Consider the following 8,846-nt stretch of genomic DNA (forward strand, 5'->3'; position numbering starts at 1 on the left):
AAAAACTAAGCCTTCGAGTGCTGCACCATGGAGTAGATGGTGGACGATTTCGCTCGAACACCCAGCAACCGATCGTTCCGGATCGCATTGCTTAGGTTCGCCTCGATGCAGGTCACGGGACGCCTGAGTGTAGCGGTACTTCGGAAGCGTACCGCTTTACTTCTCCTGCCGCTTGTCGTCTTGCCCGCACCTCCGGTATCCTCATCACCATCATCATCATCTTGCGATTGGCCTAGCTTCTCGATCTTCATCGACGTTGGACGACGCGTCAGTAGATCACCCTCGTACGATTCCACCGGTCCACCGCTGTTGACGTTCACCGTTATTAGATAATCCTTCAGGTAAGCTTTTAGCTGTTCGTTCCGATCGATCAACTGCTGCTTTTCCTCCCGCAAACAGGCCACATCGATGCGCGCCTTATTGAAGCGCATCCAGAAATTCTCGAACAGTTCGGCCGTACCGAACACCTCCTGCTTGAATGCATCCATCGTCCCGAGAGCTGGTTGTTGGTCGGTATCTTCGGTACCGTCGGGTCCACAGATTGCCCTCGCTCGTACGCCCGCCCGACTATCATCCCTCACGAAGGGTAGCAAATCTTCGGATTCGGTTTCATACTTTTTGCAGAACGTCGCTATCTGTAGGATCGATTTGACCTTCTTCTGGAGTGCCTGCAGGTGCTTGATGGCGGCATTACTGTACACGGCCAGCGTTTTTAGCTGCTCCTGATCCATCCGACTACCGAGTTCCATCTCTTGCTTGAGATTTTGAACGCGTAACTGCAGCTCGGTCTTGCTTCGGGCCATCTGCTTCATATTGAAGTCGTGCTCCTCCTTCAGGGTAGCCAGCTTGATGCGCAAATCGGCAATCTGATCGCTCAACCGAGCCACCTCAGTGTAGTGATCCTGAATGTTCTTCGTATCGCTGGAATCCTGATCACGGAGCGTGTTGTACTCGTTCCGATACTCCTCCGTGTTGCGCAGATACAGGTTCAGCACACGCTGGAACTCCTTCCACAGACGCTCCATCTCGCGTTCCCGTTCTTTGGTGATCATCTCCAGCTTGAGTATCATCTAGACGGGGGGAAACAAAAGAGGAGGAATAAGAGTCACACAGTTAGTACGCATGCGTCATGCGATCACCATTAACTTGTCCGCTTTCACGTCACGTTCTCAAGGTTCCTGCGTTCATTGTTACAGTTCGGTGACAGTGACACCGATGGTCATGTCCATCAAGCCCAACAAAGGGAAGGGGGCTTCAATGGTATAAAAGGGCACCAGGGAGATAGATAGGAGTACCAATCGTGCATCAACAGTTCCGTACTGAACGTCAGTAGCATAGATCCCACGGCATCAACGATGGAGTCATTCTAGCATACGGCCAGCATACGATGGAGTACCACAAAGTGACTCCAATTGGGGTGTTGGTGGTGCTGTTAGCTGCTCTCGGGACGCTCAGCCAGACAGAGGCACTCCGTTGCCGTACAGACGATGGTCCAAGCACGGAAGAGGTGAGACAGATCGTACGAACCTGTCTCAATAAGATCTCGAACGCACACAGCGAGAACAGAAGCAGCGATGAGTATCCGGATTACGATTCTTCCTATAAGGACTCCAGCGAGGAGCATACTAGTGGTGGCAATACGCGGAATCGTGGCAACAACTACGACGGAAGGCACGATAGTAGCGATCGTAGTAGAGGGAGCAACAGAGCGACGCAGCAGGAAAGTAGACCGATGAGTGATCGACAGAATGATCGGAGGTATGACCATCAGTATCAGCAGCACGATTATGAACGAAACCAGAGAGGTCGCCTGCGTCGTCAATATCCTCAGTATCCGGGGTACGGTTCAAATCCACCGTTCGAGAGTTCGTCTTTGGGTAATGGTGCCGATGAGTGGTCACGTGGTCGAGGCAACACCATGATGAGCGGCCAGGGGAACGGACCCGGTAATGGATCCCGCAATGGTACCTCGCTCGATCGGGACCGATCCTGTTTGATGCAGTGTTTCTTCGAGCAGCTCAAGGCGACAGACTCGAATGGGTTGCCCGAGCGTCACAAAGTGCTGCACGTGATTACGCGTGATATCCGGAATCGGGAACTGCGTGACTTTTACGTCGACTCCATCCAGGAGTGCTTCCATATGCTGGGACTCGATCCGAGGCTGAAGGATAAGTGTGACTACGCGATGCGGCTCGTCACCTGCTTGACCGATCGGTTCCAGTCGAACTGTAGTGATTGGGAAATGGATTCGACGGCCATGTTTTAGGCCATACTATAGCAATAGTAGTTCCAGCACTCCAGCTGCTGCACACACCCCCACGCGGTGCTCTCCGTCCGAAGCGTGATCATGCAAAATGAATTCCGAAACAAATGGACACCTTGGTCGCTTTACTTACCGAATTCTTCAGTTCGTCCTTTTTGAGCATGTGTTCCTCCTCGTTGCGCAACCGATCCGTACGTGCTTTCTCGGCCAGCCCATAGAAGACACACTCCAGGTCCTTCTGCAGTCCGAACTTTTTGCCCTTGTACAGCTCCATCTCCCTCTCGTAGTTTTCGATTATTTCTCGCTTATCGAGCTCGTACAGCTGCACCAGAAAGTTGACCCGATCGTTGTGGATTCCTGGTACAGAGAGAATGAGTTGTTGTAAGTGACGCGTGTGATGTACGACGTTACGAGGTTCCCAATCCCTTTTACATACTTATGATCTTCTCCACACGCTCCATGTGCGCGTGTAGCATCGTCGAGTAGAGATCCTCCGACTCGTCCAGATCGCACAGCAGCCGCTTGATGACGGCATTCTTGTTCTCGATACACTCGGTACACGTCTTCTCCACCGCTTCCACCTCGTCTTTCAGCTCTTTACACTTGATGTTCCGCAGGATCGTACGCCACTCCTGGTTGATTTTCGCTAGATTGAGCCGCGCGAATGCGTCCTCCTTCTTCAGCTTGTTCTGTTCAAGGGTAGATGGAGAGCGGTGTAAAGAACGTCGTCGATCGGATCCGGTCTGATTGAATGGCAGGAATGGCTAACCTTCATGAATGTGGCAATCAGCTGCTGCTTCCGGCGGCGTGCTTCCTCCTCCATGTCGGCACGGTGCTGCAGATAGCGAGCCCGCTCCTCCTCCGACATTTTCGCCAGCTTGTTCTTGTTTCCTCCTTTTTTCTTGCCCATTTTTGTGGTTTGTGGCTCGGTAACTTGTTGGTTAAAAAATTAGAAACTTTATTAAAGTTTTTATAAAACTCCGTCCACCGACGATTCTGGCACGATTGTTGTTTGCCACGCAGCAGGCGCGTTGTTTGGTCTCGGACAACAGTCTCAACCCTAGGATCTGTTGCCTAGAAACTGTTACCACGTTTCCGTCGGTTAAGCTGAAGCACTGCATAGTCGACTTCTATCAAGTAGGGTGGTTGGGGTCTTGCCTTGGAACTATCCAACACAGCGCCGTTCGCCAGGATACTGGAATGTGTTCGAATCCGCACCTCTCGGAGGAATTGCTGGTAGCGGAAGAAAGGGATGCTCCTGAGGTACCGGTTGATTTTATTCTTCAGAAACGGCGCATAGACGAGGCGTTTGAAGAGCTGCTGCATGATTTGGAAGCGTTTCACAGAGTGAAGCAATATCTTCAAACGGGAAATGGGAAGAAAAACATGAGTAAATGGAAGAAAATGTCCGAGTTTCTAACTGTTCGGCATGATTACGCAAGCTTTCAGCAGGGGCTCAGGGATCTTAATAAGCAGGCAGCATCGAAGCCTACTCTGCAATCTACCAGCAAGCTAAAGCAGCCCACCGACAGCTTGGTACAAGAGATAATCGTACGAGTACAAGCAATCGCGAGCAAATCGTTGCTGCGCCCGAAGAGCCCACCGGTGAGGATTAAGAATCGCTCCGAACAGGAATCCCTTGAGTGGGCTCGGCTCATAAGACGCCAGGAAGCGGAAATCGATGCACTAGGCCGGCAGCTAGCGGACCAAGAGCGTAAGATTGCTGCCGGAAAAGATCAACGCTGTAAACTGCAGGTACGAAGTGAGCGTGAGATGGACGAACAACTGTACGCTTCGCAGTCACAACTGGTGGATCTACGGATCGCAGGAGATGGTCGAATACGGAGACTACAGACGCAGCTTGAAAACGAACCAGACTACCACACCATGCCCACCTATCTGGCCAGCCGGAATCAGGTTGATCAGGACCGGAAGCGCATCACGAGGCTGCTGGTACAGTTGCAGCTGTGGATCAAGAAGTACGATAAACTCATCGGTGAACCGATGGGTGAACTGGAGACGCTGGAGCAGCAGATGTCGGGAATGGGGGAGTGGTGCGAGTCGGTGCTAGAACCGCAGACGGAGCTACTGCGTGAGTTACAGGAGCAAGTGGACAGGTATGAGGCGGCGGCACTGGAAGAAAGGATCGGAGAAATGAGAAAGGTGCATGCTGTTCGTGTCCTGCAGCGTGCTTGGAAGCGCACACTCGAAAAGAAACGATCACAGAAGGCCAAGAAGGGAGGGAAGAAGGGGAAAAAGCCGAAGTGATAAGGGGAACGATAGGAGCATCCGTAATTTAGTAACCTCAGCTGAGAAGTAAATTTTAAATTAATGTCCTAGCGACAAACGATTCAAATCAAAGTCCGAAAAACGTAGCCTGCTGTTTTGTTACTGTCCTATGCTTATACCACGTTGCTTCTACGCAAGAACGGTTGCTACCGGTAACCGTCGGTTTAGCGGTCTGTTTATCACACCGGAATATTCCTCGCTTCTACCAAGGATAGTCGTGCTAACGGTGCAAACGGAAAATGGGCGACAGCTTCGAGGCGGTCTGTGCCGATGATACGGAGGAGGATGTGGCCGCGGTACGGGCCATGGTCGACCGGATAACGTCGGAGATTATGGCCCACGGCGAGGAAGAGTATGACTCGTACGATCCCGAGAGCCTGCAAAAGGTCGAGTTCCACGTGCAGATCAGCCGCGTTGGTACGATTCTGGGCGAGATGACGCAGACCCTCGAGGTGCTGTTCTGTTTGCCGATCATCTGCCGTAACGAGGCGTTGCTGGACGAGTGCTTTTCGGAGGATGATAAGAACGTGATCAAGTTCCTCAGCCAGTACATCGCCTCGACCAGCGGCACGGCTATGACGAAGGAGGAAATCGATGTAAGGACGAAGAAGGATGGGCGGTTGATTTCCTAGTATCATGCTTTGAGTCTGAGTATCTGACTTACAGGTGGAGCAGTTGAAGGTGCCCTCGGGACAGTTGATTGAGTTGGGGACGCTGCTATCGAGAAAGGAACTGCACGCGGCCACCGCGGGTCATGTGAAGCAGGTAGCGGAGGTGTTCGAATTAGTCACTTTTCTCTGCTCCGATGATTGTCTGGCTGGTTCTTTTTAGTTACCGGGCATATACCGACGCTTCCTGTCGAACATCCGGGAGTTCCGCAAGTTCACCATCAACAAGATGAAACTGACGGCACAGAAGGATCTGGCGAAGGAAAAGATCCTTCACCGTCTCTGGACACGCAACGAGCGCAACAAGAAGGAGATCTGCAAGATCGAAGACATTCTAGTGCTGCGGAAGGAGAAGCTGGAGGAGTCGGTACAGGAGAAGTATGCCGTCATCGAACGGTGCCGCAAAGAGCTGAGCGAGCTAGCGATCCAAAGCCAAAAGCAAATCACACAGTACATGTAAGGACATGAACCACCGCATATGATGGAATGGGAAGGATTAAAGTAACACCGGATGGTATGGATTTTTCAGGGATGATTCCGACCGTCAGATGTACAGCTACTTCGAGCGAAGCGATCAACGGTACGAACAATTGCTCGAAGAGGCGGCTACCACAACTAAAACCTACCAACAGCGCCTACAGGAGGATTTGAGCGTCGAGAAGGGGAACCGGTTGAAAAAGATGAAGCTCACCCAACAACTACAGACCTGGCTGCACAAGTACGATAAGGATGCGGGGGAGCGCACGCACGAGTTGAAGGAGCTGGTGGCCAAGCTGAACACGCGCCAGCAGGAGTACGATCGTTGGAAGCGTAACATCTTCGATCCTCAGGAGAAGAAGTAAGTAGTTTCAACATTCCACGGAATCCGATCGTCATTAATGGTGCTTGTGATCGTTGTACCCCACAGGTACTTTGATGCGATGGAGGAGAAGCGTCAGATCGAGATTCGCGAGCAGGAGGAACGGATCGAGGCGTTCATGATGAATCGTGCGGCCAAAGTACTACAACGTGCTTGGCGTTCAGTAGCGGAAAGGAAGCGGAAGATGCGTGGCAAAGGCCGTGGCCGGAAGGGAAAGGGCAAACGAAAGTAGGTCCTGTACACCGCGTTGCTTAGCATTATGCTTTTCCCAAGGTATCGTAAGCGTGAAGCAACCATCGATGGTAACCACGATAGTTGCCAGGCATTTTTGGTTCTAAAGGCAAGATTGATTTGTGTGTATGGTTAGATGTCCAATAAAAAAACACTGATGAATAGATAATCGCCCTGATTCGAAGTCAACAGTATAAACTATAATTTACTTGCTATCCGGCATACATACACAATGTTATTTGACTTTCTATCCTCCCAACCGCCTCATTTCTATCACAGCCGCGCGATGGGTTTATCGGCGAAACATCTTTAAACTGTCCTCACACTTGAAGACACATAACCGCAGAAAGGTTAATCCAAGCAGAAGCGATTGTCCAAGAAACTCCCGCTCGGCACGATCGTTCTCGTCGTAGATGATCCGCAGCCCGACCGGGATGTTTAGCCGGGATTGCACCGACTGAAGGCTTTCATCTTCGTTCGGTCCAATCTGACGATCCATCAGCGATCGTACGACTTCCTCCGCCGAGACGCGCTCATTGCCAACGAAAATTCCAAACAATCGTGCGGAGAGATATTGCTTCAGGAAGAATACGTTACTTCCGGCGAATGGCAGATCTCCCTCGGCACCTTGCCCACCGGTCTCGCCATCACCTCCCATCTGCTGGTGGGGTTGGCTGAAGCTTGTGGGACGGTTCGCTAGCATCAGCATCAGCATACCGATCAGCTGGGATCTTTGCACGTTAATGTTAGTCTGTACGGCCGATCCCATGGCCGTGGCCTGTGCTACGGGCGGATTCTCCACAACGTACACATCCGCCTCCGGTATCAGCTGGTTAATGTGTGTCACGTTGCGGATCAATTCGGCAAGGTGTAGCTTCCGGTCGGAGATATTGTAGCTGTTCCAGCCGGTTAGTGCCGTCGGTTGGTCCTTCGTCACCTTGAACCGTGCCCAGGTAACATAGTCTAGCCCAACGTACAGCGAAACGCAGCTCGTGACGCGGGCAGCTACTTGGGTCGCCAGTAGCGGGGTAGTAAACTTGACTTCCTTCACTTTCGGTGCTGCCACCGCATCCGCCTTCGGACCGTGGACGATGGAGTCGTAGAACTTGCGCAGTACCGTCACCCCGAACCCGTCCAACTCCAGAACCTGTTCGAGTGACAGGAAGCCACCGAACTTTTTACGCCATCCTTCGATCTTCTTCAGCCGGTACTTGGAGATGTTGTATCTAAACAGACACAGTACATAAGCAATTGGAACCACGGAAGGAGCGCTGGCCAACTTACTTGTACAACTCTTCAACATCCTGTTCGTTGAGTGTGTTGAGGATCTTTTTCGTTTCCTCCTCACTGTAGGTGCACGGAAAGCCGAGTTTTGTGGTGCTGTCCACTTTGATTGACCGGCATGGGATGGTGCACAACAGGTACCGGTTGCTGGTCGTAACCTGGCGCTTAATGAGTTGTCCAATCATTTTCCGGGGAAAGCGGATTTTCCGGCCTAAAAAGGCACGCATTCACCGGACACCAGAACACAATTTTTTCTCGGAACGTTTTGTTATTGTTTCTTGACGTCTAGAGTAAGGCGGGTAGAGGTTGCATAGCGATAGCTATCGGACTTTATCCCGGCTTCGGCGGAAATCTTTAAAAAAACTGGAGGATTCCCGAATTTTTCGAAGAAAACTGCAAAAAATCTTAAATAATGAATCCAAAAATGGATACTTCGCTTTTGGAGAGATAAAATAATGGAACCACAAAAGCGTCTTAACAGCTGTTGAACAGCTGATGTTGTTTTGATCCCATTTGGTGGAACATATCCTTATCAGCACCGAGAGCTAGCGTTGATCAATAGCACCACGGAAGTGTCCTGCAGATTCGGAGACAATTGGGTGAGACAAATTACGCACCGTACCAAGTTCAGCTGTTAACCAAAAATTTTACCAGAGTGAAGCTGCATCAGCGACAACGACTGCGTCCGAATCTCGACCTTATCAGCAATGAACAGTGCGGGACGATACGCACTAGAAAGATGCCAGGGGAAAGGTACTGAAAGCATAAAAGTGTACTATCGATAAAAACAGCGATAGGCCGGGACCGTGGGACCTGTACGCACCTGGGGAGAGCACGAGTTAAAGGTGAGGCAGCAAAAAAATGGTCCCAAATGACAGCGGAAAAGCCGGCCCGGTCGTTAGGCTATCATGTGATACACCACATCATCGTCGAATGTTTGCTGCCGTTACCTACCAGCATCACGTTTAACAGCATCTTCCGACTTCCGATGCGAACACGAATAGGTAAATGGCGAATTTCAATTGGATGCCAAATGAGGTAAGCACGAGCCGTAGATGCCGTTTCTGTTCCGCGCTACGCGGTGTTGATCACGTTTTGTTTGTCTTTCTGGATCGCTAGATTTTGGAGTTAATATTCGAAAACCTGGACTTCCTTACGCGTCGTAACCTGACACTAGTTTGTCGCCGCTGGAACGATGTGCTTCTGTCCAAACGATTTATGGAACGCCATTTGGTGTTGGCGATCGATGGGA

The 8,846-nt window shown here is 51.0% G+C and overlaps 6 protein-coding genes across 7 annotated transcripts in view; 4 read left to right on the top strand and 2 right to left on the bottom strand.

Annotated features, from left to right (window-relative positions):
* Positions 1–2: 2 nt before the first annotated feature.
* Positions 3–3,173, bottom strand: LOC125953431 (dynein regulatory complex subunit 2). Its single transcript, XM_049683022.1, has 4 exons — positions 3,033–3,173; positions 2,700–2,952; positions 2,397–2,620; positions 3–1,070 (listed from the first exon to the last, which is right to left on the bottom strand). Exons 1-4 carry the CDS (start codon positions 3,171–3,173, stop codon positions 6–8), a joined length of 1,683 nt encoding a protein of 560 aa, XP_049538979.1. The 3' UTR covers positions 3–5.
* On the top strand, positions 1,082–2,393 carry LOC125953501 (general odorant-binding protein 71). The gene has a single exon (XM_049683112.1). It carries the CDS (start codon positions 1,388–1,390, stop codon positions 2,264–2,266), a length of 879 nt encoding a protein of 292 aa, XP_049539069.1. The 5' UTR covers positions 1,082–1,387; the 3' UTR covers positions 2,267–2,393.
* A 494-nt stretch (positions 3,174–3,667) lies between the features above and the next one.
* Positions 3,668–4,721, top strand: LOC125953638 (uncharacterized). Its single transcript, XM_049683321.1, has one exon. It carries the CDS (start codon positions 3,668–3,670, stop codon positions 4,529–4,531), a length of 864 nt encoding a protein of 287 aa, XP_049539278.1. The 3' UTR covers positions 4,532–4,721.
* Positions 4,722–4,791: 70 nt separating this feature from the next.
* Positions 4,792–6,318, top strand: LOC125953468 (dynein regulatory complex protein 10-like). Its single transcript, XM_049683079.1, has 5 exons — positions 4,792–5,148; positions 5,225–5,317; positions 5,384–5,676; positions 5,750–6,058; positions 6,128–6,318. The coding sequence occupies exons 1-5, from the start codon at positions 4,792–4,794 to the stop codon at positions 6,309–6,311; spliced, it is 1,236 nt and encodes a 411-aa protein (XP_049539036.1). The 3' UTR covers positions 6,312–6,318.
* Positions 6,319–6,487: 169 nt separating this feature from the next.
* LOC125953475 (uncharacterized) lies at positions 6,488–7,925 on the bottom strand. The gene is made up of 2 exons (XM_049683085.1): positions 7,595–7,925; positions 6,488–7,536 (listed from the first exon to the last, which is right to left on the bottom strand). Exons 1-2 carry the CDS (start codon positions 7,819–7,821, stop codon positions 6,603–6,605), a joined length of 1,161 nt encoding a protein of 386 aa, XP_049539042.1. The 5' UTR covers positions 7,822–7,925; the 3' UTR covers positions 6,488–6,602.
* A 168-nt stretch (positions 7,926–8,093) lies between these two features.
* Positions 8,094–8,846, top strand: part of LOC125953457 (uncharacterized) — a 2,094-nt gene continuing 1,341 nt past the window's right edge. The window contains exons 1-3 of one of the 2 annotated variants that reach the window (XM_049683064.1): positions 8,094–8,193; positions 8,249–8,632; positions 8,714–8,846. The exon at positions 8,714–8,846 is cut by the window's right edge and continues 992 nt beyond it. In XM_049683064.1, coding sequence (XP_049539021.1) covers positions 8,603–8,632; positions 8,714–8,846 — 163 coding nt within the window. In that variant the 5' untranslated portion in view covers positions 8,094–8,193; positions 8,249–8,602. Of the gene's footprint in view, positions 8,633–8,713 lie in introns of both variants that reach the window. The other variant, XM_049683063.1, reaches the window with a different exon arrangement.

This window comes from Anopheles darlingi, chromosome 3 (genome assembly GCF_943734745.1).
Source record: "Anopheles darlingi chromosome 3, idAnoDarlMG_H_01, whole genome shotgun sequence".
NCBI lineage: Eukaryota > Metazoa > Arthropoda > Insecta > Diptera > Culicidae > Anopheles > Anopheles darlingi.